The sequence below is a fragment of the Microtus pennsylvanicus genome, chromosome 6 (genome assembly GCF_037038515.1).
Source record: "Microtus pennsylvanicus isolate mMicPen1 chromosome 6, mMicPen1.hap1, whole genome shotgun sequence".
Taxonomy (NCBI): domain Eukaryota; kingdom Metazoa; phylum Chordata; class Mammalia; order Rodentia; family Cricetidae; genus Microtus; species Microtus pennsylvanicus.
Window position 1 is genome coordinate 106,549,108 of NC_134584.1, and position 18,563 is coordinate 106,567,670.

Sequence of the window (18,563 nt, forward strand, 5' to 3'; positions counted from 1 at the left end):
AAACCACCTACTCAGAGCAGAGGCCACAGGAAATGTCAGACAGAACCGACTGAAGAGCCTTCAGTACACGACAAGCTTCAGGTCAGACCTGCTTCCAGCTCTTCCTGCTTTCCAAAGCCCAAGTGGGCTGAGGAGAACTCAGCCTTAGCAGGCTTGAGAGAAATTTAGTTGGGACTGCTAACTTCAGTCAATTTGCTCCTGGCAGCAGGTACTGTTACGGTAGTCAGAGATGGGAGGGCAGCATGAGGGACAAGTGGCCAGAACTGTTGATGCCCAGCCAACTATTTAACTAATTAAAACAATTTAAACTGTTAAGAAAACTTTTGTGGTTTTATTGTATCATGAGGCATTGAAACATCTGAACAAATCAATATCTGGGTGGTGAGGCAGCTGCTTTCTCCTTCACTTCTTTGGGTTACTAGAGCAACTTGTCAGTAGATTAAAAAATGAAATAAAACAAAAACCGACAATCTTTTGCATTACTTAAGTCTTTCCAAGGCATGCGCTGGTACAACACAAACGTCTCCTGTCAGATGCAACTAGTCTAGCATCCAAACATCATGCACAACACCGTGGTGACAGAAGCGCACTGCACCCACTCCCACCTCGGCCCTGCTCATTTGTGTATGATATTTGGAGCATCTGGAGGAGTGAGATAGTATTGGGAAGAGGAGGGAGGAGGAAACAGCGTGAGCGTCTGGCCAGGAGGTCAGCCGAAGTTGTGCAGGGCAAGCCTGAACATGTCATTGGTGCAAACCCAAGCGTCGTTGATGTTCTTTAATAGAAACATCTGGTGGAAACCCATGATGGGATCTTCATCGGCCTGTATGGATGAGAAAAGAAAGGATTCGGTAATAGGGCCAAGGAGCAGGAAGGATGTTCAGTGGTAGAACAAGGTATTTAACACAGACTTTAGGCACTTACTGTCTTTTTTTTTTTTTTTTGAGATGGTTTCTCTATGTAGCTCTGGCAGTCCTGGAACTCAATCTCACAAAGATCTACCTGCCTCTGCCTCATTAATGCTGGGATTAAAGGCCTGCTCCACCACCGCCCAGCTAGGCACTTACTGTCTTAAACCTGAATTCCAGTACAGCATAGGTACGTTTGAACGTGCACTGCTCAGAGCAGAGGACCTGCCTGTCTCTGTACAACACTGTCTCTGGGTAGATGTTATAAAAAAAAATTTTAAAAAAAATTAAAGAATCTTGTAGCACTTACCATTTAATTTATAGTATCAAAAAACCATAAGCAATCTTAGTCAACAAAGCCAATTAGTCCAATCAGAAGAAATTACTGCTAAAACTAATTGTCTGGTAAAATGATTTAAGGTTCAAAACTGGGTTCACAGTGGGCATGGTGAGACATGTCTGCCAGTGCAAAACAAAGAATCAAACAAATAAGCCCCCTCAAAACCCAAATAAGTAAAATAACAAACACACAAATTTCATTTTAGGGTCACAATTTTATAAGGGGTGGGGTAAGATGGGGAAATGACCAGCAATGTACTGCAAAAGTACTAATGCAGGCCCCAAACCTCTAACCAGAACTCAGAAAATGAGGAGAAAGCCTAGTTAACAGGCGGTTCTCAGCATCATTTTTTTTCTAAGAACTACAGCCAACAAGGAGGCAAATTGGTCACTTGAAGCTCCAGGTTGGACAGAAACACCAGGAAGAATTATGGCCTCAGTCTACGAAGGGGACAATGGGCTCTTTGGAAATACCTCCTCAACTCTAAGGGCCTATTGGCTTGCTGGTTCTGGGCAGGGCACTAAGAAAAGGCAAAAGAAACTGGCAGAAGAATAAGGCCGGACTTGTAGGTGTTCCCTCCAGGTCCAATAAAGAGGCTCAAGACACTCTTTCCACATACATACTGGACCCAAATACTCCCCTTCCACACCCATACTGGATGCAGGAAGTCGAGGGGAAATGTGGACATACACAGAGACCTACCACAACATATTCCCAGAAAGCTGAGATCTGGCCAAGGGGTCAGCCAATTTGTCCTGCCTTTGAAAACACTATCTGACTACGAGGATGACAGTAAGGATGTCGATAAGGATAAGGACTTAAGAAGGGAAAAGGAGGGGGCTGGAGAGATGGCTCAGAGGTTAAGAGCACTGACTGTTCTTCCAGAAGTCCTGAGTTCAATTCCCAGCAACCACATGGTGGCTCACAACCATCTGTATAATGAGATCTGGTGCTCTCTTCTGGTCTGTAGGCATACATGCAGACAGAACACTGAATACATAATAAATAAACAAATCTTTAAAAAAAAATGTTGCCAGGCAGTGGTGGCACATGCCTTTAAACCCAGCACTCGGGAGGCGGAGACAGGTGGATCACTTTGAGTTTGAGGCCAACCTGGTCTACAAGAGCTAGTTCCAAAACCAAACAAAAAACCCCAAAATATCTGGTGACTCATGCATGTAATCCCAGCATTCTAGGATCAAAATGTTGAGATAAGGCTGGAATATGGTGAGACTCTGACTCAAAATAAATAAATAAAGCTATATGGATTGGCACACACTTGTAATTGGAGCTCTTGAGAAGTAGAGGCAGGAGGATTAGAGTTCAAGATGATCCTAGCTACACAGAGAAAATGAGATCACTTCGGGCTACATGAGACCATCTCAAAAAATATTTTTTATTCACTAAAAAATAAGGGAAAGCATTCAGGTGGGAAGGGGTGGGATGTGGGAGTTAAGAAAAACATGACTTCTTCATGTGATGGCTCACACCTGTAACACTGGCTCTGGAGAGGCTAAAGCAGAACTATGAGCTGGTGGGATCTCTGAGTTTGAGGCCAGACTGGTCTACAGAGTGAGTTAGTTCTAGGACAGTCAAGCCACTCAAAGAAACCCTATCTCGGGCTGGAGAGATGGCTAAGCCATTAAAAGGCTAGGCTCACTGGAAACCCTGTTGTTAGAGGCCGCTTGTTGGCCCGACTGCTCAGACCGAAATAATGACACAGAAACTGTATTAATTAAGTCACTGCTTGGCCCATTAGCTCTAGCTTCTTACCAGCTAACTCTTACATATTAATTTAACTTATTTCTAGTAATCTGTGCATTGCCACATGCCTGTGGCTTACCAGGAAAAGCTCTCAGCGTCTGTCTCCAGCAGGCTATGTGCTTCTCTCTGACTCTGTCTCCTTTCTGGCAGCATTCAGTTTAGTTTTCCCCGCCTACCTAAGTTCTGCCTTATCAAAAGGCCAAGGCAATTTCTTTATTTATCAATGGTATTCACAGCATACAGAATCCCACATCAAAACCCTATCTCAAAACGCCACAGAAGAAAAGAAAAAGGCACACATAGGCAGTTACTTTGGCTTTTGTTTTGACAGTCACTCTGGATGTCCCTCAATAAACACACCACATCCTGATATCCACAGAGAAGGTAGTAGCTAGCCCAGGGCCTTGCTTTGCCTACCCACGACTACCCTCAAACACAGTGGCACTACTACCTTGAGCTGGCCTACAACCATGCTGATGATACAGCTATCTGGTGTAGGCTGATGGTCCTGTGCCGTGATACTATGCTGGATTTTCTGGAACGGAAGGCTCTGCAAGACAAAGAATGGGAGGCAGGCTGAGGTCAGAAGGGCATGAGATAAACTACCTGTTTCTCAGTTCTGGGCTTTACTTACAGACAACTTCTCCACAATGGCAGCTTTCCCCTGGAACTGCTGTCCTTCCCACGTAAGGCATGATGCATCAATCTGAAAAGTACATAGAAAATAGAGTCAGGGCCTCAGCAGTCTAAGGCCTTAAAAGAAACAAGAAAGAAAAAAGTTCTCAAAAGGGTCTTGCTTGGGGAAATGAGTCTATACCTGTTTACTTGTCTGGAAACAAGAGAAAAATTAAGGGTGAATCCCAAATTTATACTAGTAATAATTTCTAAGTTAGAAGTTCTTTATTTCTGCAGGGCGGTGGTCCTAGCACTTGGGAGGCAGAGGCAGGTGGACCTCTGACTTCAGGCCAGCCTGGTCTACAGAGCGAGTTCCAGCACAGCCAGGGGTACCGAGAAACCCTGTCTCAAAAAACAAAAGAAATTCCTTAATTCTTTTTTATTTCATTATTTTTTGAGGCAGAGTCTCACTTTGTAGCCCTAGCTGACCTCAAACTCAAAAGATCCGTCTGCCTTAGCCTTCCAATGCTGTGATTAGAGGTTTATGCTACAATGCCCAGCAAACTTTCTAGATTATATACCATTGTTTCACTCTAAAAGATTATCAGCCAGGTGGTAGAGCTGCACACCTTTAATCATACCATTTAGAAGGCAGAGGCAAGAGGATCTCTGAGTTCTAGGCCAGACTGGTCTACAGAGAGAGTTTTAAGACAGTCAGAATTACACAGGTAAACCTTGTCTATAAAAAACAAAACAAAAAGATTATCAAAATGTCCTTATTAACACACACACCCTCCCCAACTTTGTAAACCAGTCTCACTGTGTAGCCCTGACTGGCTAGATCCTTCTGACTGTCTCCCAAGTGCTGGGATCAAAGGGACATGCTACCATGCTTAGCCAGTGACAGACCTGGGCTCAATCCCTCTAACTCATAAAGACAATTTATGTCATCTGTTATGAATTTGGTCTCTCAAATGCTAAGATGTCTTTCTTTTTTTCTAAAATTTCTGAATGAAATCTGACACTGTGGAAGAGAAACTAATAACCTCTGACAGCCCAACCAGGCTCCAAGGCTCCTCCTGTCATTGTTATCCTCTCCCCCCTCCCCCCTGACAGTTTCTCTGTAGCTTTGGAGACTGTCCTGGAACTCCTCTATAGACCAGGCTCTACTCAAGTTCACAGAGAGCCACCTGTCTCTGTCTCTGCCTTCCAGGGGCTAGGAGGCACTGTCCAGCATTACTATTCTTAAAGCATCAAGTGCTGGGCAGTGGTGGTGGTGCACGCCAGCCTGGGCCTACAGAGCTAGTTCTAAGACAGCCAGAACTACACAGAGAAACTGTCTCAAAAAGCCCATCAAGTAATCTGCTTGCCTAGAAGATTCCTTGGGTTAACTACTTGATCCCCATGAGCACTCAGGTGTTCTGGTCTCAAATGACCTCCAGAAGCCAGCTTTGCATTGCAAATGCTCACGGCTGCTGCCTCCAGAGGAAAATGAGTCCTAGTCTCTGACTGCTGCTACTTCCTCTGGAAGAGAGGTACTCTAGGACTATGTGCCCTGATGAGGTGCCAACTACATGGAATGGGAATCCCCACTCTGATATTCAAAAATTAATTTCTGGGCTGGAGAGGTGGCTCAGAGGTTAAGAGCATTGCCTGCTCTTCCAAAGGTCCTGAGTTCAATTCCTAGCAACCACTTGGTGGCTCACAACCATCTGTAATGGGGTCTGGTGCCCTCTTCTGGCATGCAGACATACATGTAGACAGAATAATGTATATATGATAAATAAATAAATATTTTAAAAAATTAATTTCTTAGGGTCCTATTCTGGCTCTCATGTTGGAGACTTACGTAAATTGCGCCTAGCTGGGTTCTGTCGTTATCAAATAATTGGTAGTAATGCTGAATAAAGCTGGATCCAATCTGCTCCCAAATTGGCTTGTCTCCCATCCTGGAGAGTCACCCACCTCACCAAGACCTGCAAAGAACAGCAAAACAAAGAAAGGCAGAAGAGTTAACATCACAGAAGCATGAAGTAGTCAGCACTGACCTTTGTCTTCCTAATCTCATGCAGGTAAATCCTTTGTTGATACCTGTTCTTTTAGGGTATATGACAAAGCCCTGGGGATCTCATAGGAGACCTTACGAACCCCAACCAGTGGTAGAAACCACGTTTAGCCCATCTTCTAAGGAGCTCCAGGTTGATGATAGAGAGATGCCAGTTATATGAGATGGGTGCTGAGCATGTAACTGGGGCAAAGGAATACCAAAATAGCCCTATAATGCCCAGTAAGGGAGAAGAAGGAACTAAACACTGGTCCCAGTCCATATTTTCTTTTAATCCTCTCAATAACCTCTAAGGCCAGTTACTGTCATTCTAACTACTGATCAGACCAGAAACTACTGATGTATCTGTGTAGAATGTTTCTTTTTTAGCCTTCAAGCCTCCAACAATGTCTCAGGGATGTGCTGGCAATGGGACGTGGGAGGGGAGAAGGGGAACGAACGACACACATAGCTTCTAAAGACCCCACTCCTGACCACAGGAAGTCCTAAGGAGCCAGCCACCTAACAACTCTGAGGCAGGTGATCTGCTTTGGTGACAATGACATCCTCCTCTCACTCCAGAACTGGCAGAAGGAAGAGAAAGGAACTAGATGGAGGCTGTGAGTGGGAAGTAGCACCTCTGCACATCAGCCGTCTCACCAACTGTCCTCTTCCTGAAGGGGAAACCCCACCAGCTAGAGGCCATGATCCCAGGGATACCGATATATCTCAGGGGTTTGTCAAAGCAAGCCCTTCAAGAAAAAGGCAGCCTGCACTTCCTATGGGCCCTACACACCCAGGTATTGTTTGTTCTGCATGGATCTGACTGCAGAGGAGCACACCCTCTATCCTGATAATATGTTTCAGACAAAACAGTAAGAAGATAATTTCAGCCCAGCAGAAAACCATTAGCTGCAGTAGGAGCTAATCCAAGTCACTGCTTCTAGGGCTTCCACAGCCTCCTCTGCAAAACTAAGATGTTGACCCTGGGCATACTGGTGGCTATGTAGCTTCTCTGCCAATCAGATTTAGTAAAGTGATTGTTTGACACGGTAAATACTAAGTTACTACCGTCACTAAGACCTCAGCCAAGGCCAGAGGAGCTAGCAGGAAGGGACAGAGTAGAGAAATAGAAATAAATCCAATCCTCTAGCTTATGACGGATCCTCTAGCCAATGAAAGGCCAGGAAATGAAGCCAGTTTTATTTTAAGTTCCCTAGGAGGTAGTTGCAACTAAAAATAGAAACTCTATGCTCAGATGACTAAGAAATGTCCAGGAAAGTCTAAAACAAGTCATAGGAGAAAGCCTGGACTGCGCCACGCCTGTACACAGGAACATTAGGTGTGTCCCAGTTCACATCTGTGCCAAGAAACAAATCAATAAATGGAAGCACAGGACCTACTACTAGTTTCACATGCAATCTTGGTCACGTTTCCAAATTTCCACATTTTCACGCCCTCACATCTCTGTCTCTTCTACCTTAGTATTCACTCAACATGTCCCAATGCCACAAAAACCCTAAGAAAAAGACTCTGCCCAGTTCCCAAGAGCTCTCGAAAAAAGCTGCAGAAATAATGAGGGTCACTCTTCCTTCTGCCCTCAGATCACACCAAGGCTGGGCAGTTCTCAGGGGAGGTCCTAGAAAAGAACATACCAAGCCGAAGAAAGCACCACTAAAACAGACCGGGGTAGGAAACTACGAAGTCAGAGATGGAAGCAAGATTAAGTAAGGCTGGAAATAAATCCAGAACCAAGTCAAGTGCTGGCACATGGTAAGGCTGACATAAGAAGGAGGGTGTTTTTTCTTTCAGTAGTACTGTTCTATTTATCCTATGACTCTCTCATCGGGGAGAATCTCACTATGCAGCCCAGACTGGCTGGCCTAGAACTTGCTTCATCGACCAGGCTGGACTGTTATCCATCTGACATTTCCTCCTTAGTGCTAGGATTAAAGACTTACTACCACATCCAGTTAGGTAGGATTTTGTTTTGTTTTTGCTTGTTTTGAGACAGGGTAGAGGCAGAAGGGTCAAAATCTCAAGGTGTCCATCCCTTGGGTACACAGGGAGTTCGAGGTCAAGCCTGGGTTTGAGACCTTGTTTCAAAAGTAAAACAACAAAAAGAAAATCCCCAAAAAAGACTGCATAAAGATCTTTGTTTAAGGATACCAAAAGCAGCTCCAGGAGCCAACACCAGCCTTACTCTAAGCCTGCTCGACCTCCGTGCATTTATTTCCACGTACCCAAACATGACATGTGATGTTCCACTGCCATCTTGCTTTACAGAGAGTAAACTTAGGTGAGGTTGAACAATTTAGAAGGGCTTGTCTAAAGCTCATTCAGACAGGGCTGACATGGTTTTGTATGACTGAACAAGTTTCCTTCAACACTGCTGCCTTTGGGTTAAAGCCAAATCCTAAACCCAGTATGGCAGTGCATCTCTCCAGCCCCAGCACTCAGGCAATTTTAAAGGAGAGAATAATGAGTTACAGGCAGGCCAGAGCTACATAGCAAGACACATCTCAAAACAAGCAGCCAGGTACCTGGAGCACGCCTGTAATTCCAGCACTTGGTAGGCACAGTAGGACTGTTGTGAGTTTCAGGCCACCAGATTGCACAGTGAAAACTTATTTGAGACTTATTCAAAAAATAATAGGATCCGGGTGTGGTGTTGTGCAGGCCTTTAATTCTAGCACCTGGAGGCAGAGGCAGGAGGATCTCGGCTGAGTTCGAGGCCACCCAGAGCTACATAGTGAAACCTTGTCTCAACCAACCAAACTAAAACAAAAACAACAAAGAGAGGGACTGGAGCGCCTCAGGTCACTAGTGCTTCCCAGTCTTTCAGAGGACCAGAGTTCAGCTTATAGCTGCTTCTAACTCCACCTCCAAATGATCTGATGATACCCTCTTCTGGTCACACAGACATACAAAAACAAAAAACCAAAACCACACAAGACAAGCTGCTAGGTGTGACATACGCCTAAAACCCAAGTTTTCGGGATGCTGAGGTGAAAAAATTGTTGGAAAATCAAGATCACCTCAGTGACAACAGTGAGACTAGCCTGGGCTACAGAGTAAGTCTCAAAATAAATAAATAAGGTGGGGGTAACTAAAAGTGTTGGCTGCTCTTCTAGAGGACCTGGGTTCAATTCCCAGAAGCCACACGAAGGCCCACAACTTCTGCAACTCAAGGGCAGCAGGCTCGAATGTGGTGCAGATATTTATGCAGAAAAAATACCCATACAAATAAAATACATAAAAAAGGAGCAAGAAGCAGTGCACATCTCTACTTTCAGCTCAGGAGGCAGAGATCTACAGGGTTTGGAAGTAGACTGGTCTACATAGTAAGTTCTAGGACACCCAGAGTTACAATAGACCCAGTCTCAAAAGTAAACAATAATAAAAACAAAACAACAACAAAAAGGGTAAGACAAACAAAAAAATATAAAACTCTCCAAGCTCTGCTGGGGGTCATCTATACCCACCCCTATCTTTCCAGCCATTCACTCTTATCTGGATCTAGCACCACACACACACATACACACATACACACACACACACCCCAGGTCCAGAGCTTGCTCACCAGCATTTTTGCAAAGGTGAATCCCTATCCAGGATACAATCACTTTCTTGGTCAATTCCTTTTTCTCTTCTTTTTTTTTTTTGGTTTTTCGAGACAGGGTTTCTCTGTGGCTTTGGAGCCTGTCCTGGAACTAGCTCTGTAGACCAGGCTGGTCTCGAACTCCCAGAGATCCACCTGCCTCTGCCTCCCGAGTGCTGGGATTAAAGGCGTGCGCCACCATCGCCCGGCTGTCAATTCTCATTCTTTCCCCCAAGTCACTGATCAACTCTTACCAGACACCAATGCTGACCCCAGCTCTGTTCCTCTGCCTTGAAGCCCTATTTCTCCCATGTGGGCTTTCCCTGTTTTTTTGTGTTTTTGTTTTGTTTCAATACCGGGTTTCTTTGCATAACAGTCCTGGCTATCCTGGAACTGTTTTGTAGACCAGGCTGGCCTTGAACTCAGAGTGCTGGGATTAAAGGTGGGTGTGCCCACCACACCGGGTCACTGGGTCATTTTCACACACAATCCTCTCACACACACATCCTTCTCAGCATAGAATGCAGAGGCATGCAAACCACAGATTTAATAGCTTACTCAAAACCTACAACCTTTTCAACTCAGTTTTAAAACAGCATTTCCAAATGCAAAAAGAAGCAGAATGTAGAGGCCCTCTCCCATCAACAACTCCCCCGTGGGAGGTGTCCAGACAGGGCTACATGCTTCCTCAGAATAGCCAGAAAACTCCGAGCTTGTTCTTTGCATGCTTACTGTGAAAGCAAAAGTCTGAAAACCAGACTCAGAGATGCAGTCTCACATGACATTGACAACTGTCCTTGTTAGTATTCAAGCATCGTATGGCCTGCCCTTAGGGTTCTGACAGTGAACCAATGTTGTAATTTTAAAAACAGCACAACAGAGAAACACCACACGACAGGGCTCACATAGAGGTTTTTTTTTTAAAGGAAATGGGAAAAGGGGGGAGGGGGAGAGAGAGAAAGAGAGAGAGAGGGAAGGAGGGAGGGAAAAGGTGGACAAGGCCCCTTTAAACAAAAGGGACTTAGGGAATCTGCACAGGAGCTCTTAGTGGCTGCAGTTGCACAGGTATCCTGCCAGAGCCAAGGGCAGGCCATACAGATGCCCGAGTACTAACATTCTCATCCTGTGGATTCTAGGGCTCTTGTAAGACACTAGGAACCATACCATCTCTGGCTGCACCCACTAGTCCACAGACTAAGGCCAAGCTCCTCAAGGTCAGTCTTTCTGGACCCTTAGGTATGTGGTAGTACAAAGATCCTCTGAGAATCACAAAGCTGTAACTCTGCCAATCATGCACAAAGGTAGAAATGGACAAATCTTGTCAATAATTTCAGGTTGTTCAGATCGCCAAGATTCCAACCATCAAAACAGGGCAGTGGTGGTACATCTCTGAGTCAAGGCCAGCCCAGTCTACAGAATGAGTTCCAGGACAGCCAGGGCTAAACAGAGAAACCCTGTTTCAGGAAAGGAGGAGGAGGAGGAGGAGGAGGAGAGCTAGGGCTGTTACATAGAGAAACCCTGTCTTGAAAAAACAAAACAAATCACTAATTCCACAGACAGATGATCTCATATCTGAAGACTCATCACTTAGGTCCAGTGGAGAACACTAAATGTGCTGAGCTTGCAATAGAAACTTATAAAAATTTGCCTTTGGGCTGGAGTTGACTCAGTGGTTAAGAGCACTTGTTGGTCAGGCGCTGGCCTTTAGTCCCAGCACTCGGGAGGAAGAAGCAGGCTCATTTCTGAGAGTTTGAGGCCACCAGCCGGGACTAGAGATAGTTCCAGGATAGGCTCCACAGAGAAACCCTGTCTCAAAAAACCAAAAATAAACAGACAAATAAAGGAGCAATTATTCAAAGGATATGGGTTCAATTCCCAGCAGCAGGTACCCATATATACATGCAGGCAAAACACTCATACAAATAAATTAAATATAAACCTATTTAAAAAGGAATCCTGCCTCTATAGTCTCATGATATAAAAATCTGCAGTATATAGCTCACGTTCTACAGCCTCACAATGACGTCCATAGTATCTGGAGCAAAGCCTTACTACTACTTTTTCTTCAAGGCCCTAGGTCACTTGGCCCTCCTGGCTGTCTAATTTTGACTTTGCCACCCACCTACCCTCTTCCCTCTTTAGCAACCATGCTGGGCATTTTGCTAGTTTCTGTACAGACTGAGCCCATTCACACCGGAGAGCTTTGTAGTCACTGCTTCTTTGATTGCATTCATTTAGGGGTGTGTGTGTTTGAGCCGAAACGTGTAGAGGTCAGAGGAAAACTCGCAGGACTTGGTTCTCTCTTTCCAACACTAGAGTCCAAGGAAACGAAGGCTGGTTGTCAGGCTTGGCAGTAAACACCTTTACCTATTAGGCAGCTACTCCTCCTCACGAGACTTCCAGGAGCCCAACGAATTTAAGCAAGGCTTGATGCTGTAACACACCAGTTCTGTCACTGCTTCTTATACCTGGACCATTCTTGCAACTAGACACCTGGCTCCCTGTCATGTGTCAATTCGAATGTCACCTCTTCACTGATACCTTCCCTGACTATACTCATCTTCATCCTTTCACAATTTCATAGAGATATGACTTGATCATATTCTCCCTCACTGTCTTCTCAAATCCCCTTCCTTCTCCCACCAAACCTTCTTTCCATTTAATTAAAGTTACTTGCATAAGCATGAGTGAGGAGGGCTATTTTCTTGAGCAGGGCAAACCACAAAGTCAACACCACGAATAACTCCCCCTCTCAGCAATCATTAACTATTCGCTGTTTGCAGCTCTTCAGGGAGGGGTGGGAGTCTTATGTGCCCCCCCCATGAAATGTCAGGGACCCAATCTTATGCAGATAGCTGCTGCTGTGAGTTCATGGTACATCAGCCACGTCATGCCCCAAAGTCAGCTTACTCATTTTATCTCCTGTATTGCTCTTCTTAGCATTCATCACCTTGTCTGTGCATCATGTTTACATTGTGGCCTCTCTTCCTGACCAGAGTAGTCCTAATCACCCATTTCCATGGTATCTGGCCAAGTCCTTAATAACTTTTTTAAATATTTATTTATTTATTATATACAATATTCTGTCTGTGTGTATGCCTGCAGGCTGGAAGAGGGCACCAGACCTCTTTACAGATGGTTGTGAGCCACCATGTGGTAGCCGGAAATTGAACTCAGGACCTTTGGAAGAGCAGGCAATGCTCTTAACCACTGAGCCATCTCTCCAGCCCCCTTAATAACTTTTTTTGACGAAGTGGATTAATGTATGGGCTGGCTGTTCTCTGGGGTTGTCAGTTTTGGGCAATCCCGCTCAACATTAAGTGGCTCAGTAACCCATGTCTCACTCACCCACACCTTCTATCTAAGATGCCAGTTCCAGGACAGCTAGAGACACGCTGTCTTGAAAAGACAAAAAAGGAAGGAAGGAAGGAAGCAAGGAAGGAAGGAAGGAAGGAAGGAAGGAAGGAGAGTTGCCTTTACTTCCAGCACTTGGGAGACAGAGGCATATAGATTTCAGTGAGTTCCAGGAAAGCCAGGACTGTTACAGAGAGAAACCCTGTCTCAAAACAAAACAAACCCCAGAGATTGTGAGCCACCATGTGGTTGCTGGGATGTGAACTCAGGACCTCTGGAAGAACAGCTAGTGCTCTTAACTGCTGAGCCATCTCTCCAGCCCCCTTCTGCCTAACTTTTTTTTTTCTTTAAAGTCTATAGCACCCAGTATTCCCACCCAAGTACTAACCAGGTATGACCCTGCTTAGCTTCTGAGATCAGACGAGACTGGGTGTGTTCAGGGTGGTTGGCCGTAGACCTCTGCCTAACTTTCAATGTCCATCTTGGAAAATACTTTTCTACTTCCCTTGGCTCCAAGAGACTATTCTCACGCTAGAGGCCCCAGTGAGAATAAACTAAAATATAGTCTGCAATGGCCATCACTTGACTCCATACTCAAAATCCCTGTGACCAGTTCTGGTGATCCTTCATTGGGGAAGCCTCCTCTAATCTTTCATCCTAGAAAGATGTTCTGGTTTCCACTTAAGGAACAAGTGGTTTAGTGGGTAGAGTGCTGGCCAGAGACTACCACAAGCCCAGTTTGATCCCTAGCTCTACCTAAACAGGACAGTGAAGGCACACAGACCTATGAGATAATCCAAGCCAATCCAGAGGTGGAAGCTGGAGGAACAGGACAGAATTCCAAGGATTCATCACTTGAATCAAGCTGCTCAAGAGGGATCTCAATTAAGAGGTGTTACATGCCATGTTTCAGGCAGACAAGGTAGGTGACATTCCCAGGCATCCTGGGAACTTGCAGACTCCTCTGGTTTTTACCAGACACTGGAGAGAAGGTTGTGCCACTAAGTCTTTGCTCTTCAGCACTCTAATCCTATAAAGAACTAGAGTGCCAGTTCTCTCCAGCTAAGCCTTCAGCATAAACCGCCAACATTACTCCATCACCTTCTCTCTCTAGCACCAGGACTAGATGTGTTTGCGTGTGTCCCTGGAGCCTCAGCCCGGAGTCAGACATTCAAAAAGGACAAAAGAATGTTTTCAGAAAAAAATCTGAACATTCAGAGAAAAACAAAACAAACCTTGATCATGTCAAGCTAAATGCTTAAGGGAATCTTGGGTTTTTTTTTTTTTGATATATGGCCTCATTATATAATCCAGACTGTCTTTTTTTTTTTTCTTTTTCTTTTTTTTAGATTTTTGAGACAGGGTTTCTCTGTGTAGCTCTGGCTGTCCTGGAACTTACTCTGTAGACCAGATTGGCCTCAAACTCAGAGATCCATTTGCCTATGCCTCTCAAGTACTGGAAGTAGAGGTATGAGCCACCATGACAAGGCTTGTCCTCAAACTCTTAACCCCCACTCCTGCCTCAAGCTCCAGAGTGTTAAGATTAGTCATTCTTTTGCATGGTGTTTGTGTGCATGCGCTTGTGCAGGTGTGTACCTAAATATCACAAGAAGCCCAAGTCAGTCTCACTGAACTTGGAGCTAGGCTGGCAGTCAGCAAGCCACAGAAAACTGTCAGCCTCTGACAATGCTTGGGTAGGTGCTGGGGATTTAAACTCAGGTTCCTGCCAGGTTGCAGCAGTGCAAGCCTTTAATCCCAGCCCTGGGGAGGCAGAGGCAGGCAAATCTCTGTGAGCTTGAGGCCAGCTACAAGAGCTAGTTCCAGGACAGGCTCCAAAGCTACAGAGAAACTCTGTCTCGAAAAAGCACACCCACGGGCTGGACAGATTAAGAAAGGTGTGACAGGCAGCTGGAGATGCTCTTCTAAAGGTCCTGAGTTCAATTCCCAGCAACCACATGGTGGCTTACAACCATCTGTAATGAGGTCTGGTGCCCTTTTCTGGCCTGCAGGCATACAGACAGAATATTGCATACATAATAAATAAATATTTTTTAAAAAGCACACACACAAACCAAAAAAACGAAACAACAACAAAAACAACTTAGGTCCTCAAACTTGCACAGCAAGCATTCTTACCCACTTGGGTATCTCTTACACTAAAACAGTGGTTTCTCAACCTTCCTAATGCTGTGACACTTTAATAAGATTCCTCAGGTTATACATTTTCATTGCTACTTTGTAACTGCAATTTTGCTACTGTTATAAATCATAATGTAAATATCTGGGTTTTCCAAAGGTATTAGCAACCCCTGTGAAAGGTCAACCCCCAATGGGTTGTGACCCACAGCTGAGAACCAATTTTTGGAAGGTTTTTTGTTGTCCTCATGTTTCTGAGGTCTTTTTTTTTTTTTAAATATTTATTACGTATACAATATTCTGTGTGTATGCCTGAAGGCCAGAAGAGGGCACCAGACCTCATTATAAATGGTTGTGAGCCACCATGTGGTTGCTGGGAATTGAACTCAGGACCTTTGGAAGAGCAGGCAATGCTCTTAACCACTGAGCCATCTCTCCAGCCCCGAGAAGGAGGTCTTGTAATCCTGGGTTGGTCTGAAATGCATGATCACGCCTTCAGTATCACAGGTGCCAGAATTACAGGTATTTGCCACCTTTTTGATAAAAGACACCTAATTCTAAAATTTGGGAATTCTGCATTTTTATCATTTTCTCAGTGCACTAACTGCAGAGGCAGCAGAATAAGGAACACAAGGTTCAGACAGAAGTGGGATTCTAGAAATGGATCAAAGTTTATATTAAAAGGCCAACTGTGGTGATGTACATCAATAATCCTAGTAGCTTTGGAGGCTGAGACAAGACGATTGTAACTCAAGGCCAGCCTAGGCTATACAGCAAGTTCAGAACTACTCTGAATTACATAGCTATACTGAGGCTCCTGAGATAGCCCAAGAGGTGAAGTCCCTGTTGTGCTGCCTAACGACCTAATGATATGGTGACGAGAACTGACCCCACAGCTGTGGCACATGCAGAGTCAAACACAAAGTATATTTCTTTTTTTTCTTTTTTTTTTTGGTTTTTCGAGACAGGGTTTCTCTGTGGTTTTTGGAGCCTGTCCTGGAACTAGCTCTGTAGACCAGGCTGGTCTCGAACTCACAGAGATCCGCCTGCCTCTGCCTCCCGAGTGCTGGGATTAAAGGCGTGCGCCACCACCACCCGGCTCCACAAAGTATATTTCTAAATGAAAAAAAAAATTAAGAAATAATTCCATTAGCTAAGACACACAAGTTTTCTTGTCACTTGTTTGTGCAGCTATACTCAATGTCCTATGTCAGGTCCCATGACTTTCTACAGAGCAGGAGAGGGCACAGAGAGATTCTGAAGAACCTCAGGGTTCTCCTTTATCTCTCAGACCTCAGCGACCTTCCAAGCCCAGAAAGATCAAGGGCTTCTCAGGATCAGGATGCCTAACAATGGTTTACTCTAGAAAGAAGTTTCTGGAAACCTTTTCTAGGAACTTCCGAGGAATACGGAGAGACCCAAATTCCTATTTCTGGCTAGTTTTGGAGAACTGTATCTTTTTGATCCTCAAGGTGCTGGAGTACACATTGCCTAGCACTTATAATATCTAGGGTCTGATCCCTAGCACTGCACACACTCACATATATATAATAAAGGAGGTCCCATCACAAGCTACCCAGAAGTTTGGAATACGCAAACTCATCTACAGCCATAATAGACCTAGCCCATCTGAAACTCAGACAAGCTAGTTTGTTTTGTTTCTTCGAGACAGGGTCTCATATATCCCAGGCTGGCCTTGAATTTCCTATGTAGCGGAAGATATAACTTCTAATCCTCGTGCTCCTTCCTTTTCAAGCTAAGTGAACTGGGATTTCAAGCTTGTGCCACCACACCCAGTGTTTTCAGTGCTAGCGATTAAACAAGAAATCTATGAACCCACTCCCAGAAAGTCTGGAAATAAATCTGTTTATTGCCTTTGACTAGGGTGAATGACTGGGCAGAGAAAACTTCTCAAGTGAACACCAGAAAGACAATACCTGAGGAAATATCCAAGGAGCAGTAGGCAGAAGACAGTGGCTTCCTGCCTTCTGGCCCAGGCAGTCATTCTAAGAGGCCGGCACTCTGCTTGCTTGCACAGGCCAGATCTGCAGGACTGACCCGCTTTTTAGTCCTTATGAGAACTGTGACACAGAAGCTGTAACCGGCCGGAGAGTTCAAACTGACAAGAGCTGCCTTCAGCCACGTCCTAGAAGCTTCCCTACCGCTCACACAGAAGTGCCTTCAAAGCCTGCCTAATAGTAACTGGTTATATACACCTCTTCTCCAGGAACTCAATGTGATGATCTATGGTGCCATTACTAAGGCAATTTCTCAAAGCCCAACCAGCTTCTCGACTGTTCTCAAAGGCAGCGCCAGCAAAAGTGAAGAGAAACCAGACATTCCGCGACTTCCAGCTCCAGGTCTGCAACCAGCTTCAAGAGGCAAATACTGTCCAAACCAGAGTTCTAGTCACAAGGTCCCTTCCACCTTTTCTTGTCCAGCTCTGGGCTCAAGGACCTCCAGCTTGCAGTTCACTTCCTCACCTACTATATCCTACCTCATCGGGAGTCATCTTTCTTCAGGCTACGTGATGCTGACTCTAGGAGTTCTGATGGATTGCAGAATTGGGCCGTGCCTGAGAAACTAACAAAACCCTTGGTGGCTCATACTCACACAACTAATTTCACTTCTTTTGCATCCTTCCTCCATTATAACAAAGTCAGGCAACCCACCCCCAGAGCTGGAGCCTAGTCATGGATAAAGAAGTGTGGAGGCTGGGCCTACCAGCCGGGAGCTGCCTCTCCAAAGACACAAGGTCCAGATTTTCTAAGACTAACTAGAGATAAAGTCCCACGAGGCATCCCCTCCCGCCCCAGATTCCCTCCCCTGTCCTCCATGCTGGACAATGCAGCACAGGTTCCACCGAGGTAGAGGTTAAGTTTCGTGCACTCCCAGCAGGCAATCAGGCAAAGAAGCGTTCACCTACATCCTAGCCGGGCTATGGTTTGGAACCGGGCAATGGTCCCAAGCCCCAGCAGCGGCAGGCGGGCAACCCTTACCCATGCTGGCTCTGGAGCGAGCTGGGTGACGTTGCCCATCCCCGGATCTTCGCCGGCCGGTGGTGGGACGTGGGTCTGGGGTCGGCCCGCCAACCTGCCTGCAGAGGTTGTAGGATTCGAGCAAGCCAGGGAAGGCCACACAGGGTGGGGCCCTGAGAGCTATCCTGATCATCCAGACCAGAAAAAAAGATATGGCCACAACGCAGTCCGGCGCAACAGCCAGGGCACAGGACTGCACGGACAGGCGTCCGTCAGGCTCTCAGCATTCCCCCGGCCGCGGCCGCAGAGAATCCGCGGGAGGCGGAGCCGCGCGCGACACATGGTGCAGGCCCCGCGCCTCTTCGGGCCGCCGGGGGGGTGTGAAGAGGGGAGGGGCCTCCCAGGGCCTCGAAGCAGAAGCTCCCGGCGGCCTAGAACGCGGCTCCTGCGGCCCAGCCCCCGCCCCGGCGAGCTGGCCCCAACACTCACCCGTGGGGCTGGCACGATGGCGGCAGCGGCAGCGGCAACCCAGCGCGGTCTGCGACCGACTGTCCCTTCCCCCCTGCCTTCCCTCGCCCGTTCCGCTGCCCTCTGGGAAACGTAGTCCCGACACACGCCTTATGAGCGTCAGTGAGCTTCAATAATACTACAACTCCCAGAATGCTAAGCGCGGAGGCGCAACCACGGCTCGCTGCGCGGGAGGAGAGGTTAAGTCAGGGAGGGAGGCTGTATGAGCGAGCCCCTGAGAATTGTGGTCTAGTGGAAGCCTCTGGAACACGGAATTGGCGCCAGGCGAGGATCAACTCTCCGTCGTAGTCCGGAC

The 18,563-nt window shown here is 46.1% G+C and overlaps 1 protein-coding gene across 3 annotated transcripts; it reads right to left on the reverse strand.

Moving 5' to 3' along the window:
• Positions 1-309: 309 nt before the first annotated feature.
• On the reverse strand, positions 310-18,343 carry Nutf2 (nuclear transport factor 2). Of its 3 annotated transcripts, none has more exons than XM_075977139.1 (5): positions 18,230-18,343; positions 5,477-5,603; positions 3,647-3,718; positions 3,464-3,562; positions 310-823 (listed from the first exon to the last, which is right to left on the reverse strand). In XM_075977139.1, the coding sequence occupies exons 2-5, from the start codon at positions 5,573-5,575 to the stop codon at positions 710-712; spliced, it is 384 nt and encodes a 127-aa protein (XP_075833254.1). In that variant the 5' UTR covers positions 5,576-5,603; positions 18,230-18,343; the 3' UTR covers positions 310-709. The 3 variants fall into 3 exon arrangements, with proteins under 3 accessions (XP_075833254.1, XP_075833255.1, XP_075833256.1); XM_075977140.1 differs by lacking the exon at positions 18,230-18,343 and adding an exon at positions 17,762-17,857; XM_075977141.1 differs by lacking the exon at positions 18,230-18,343 and adding an exon at positions 5,719-5,801.
• Positions 18,344-18,563: the final 220 nt, after the last annotated feature.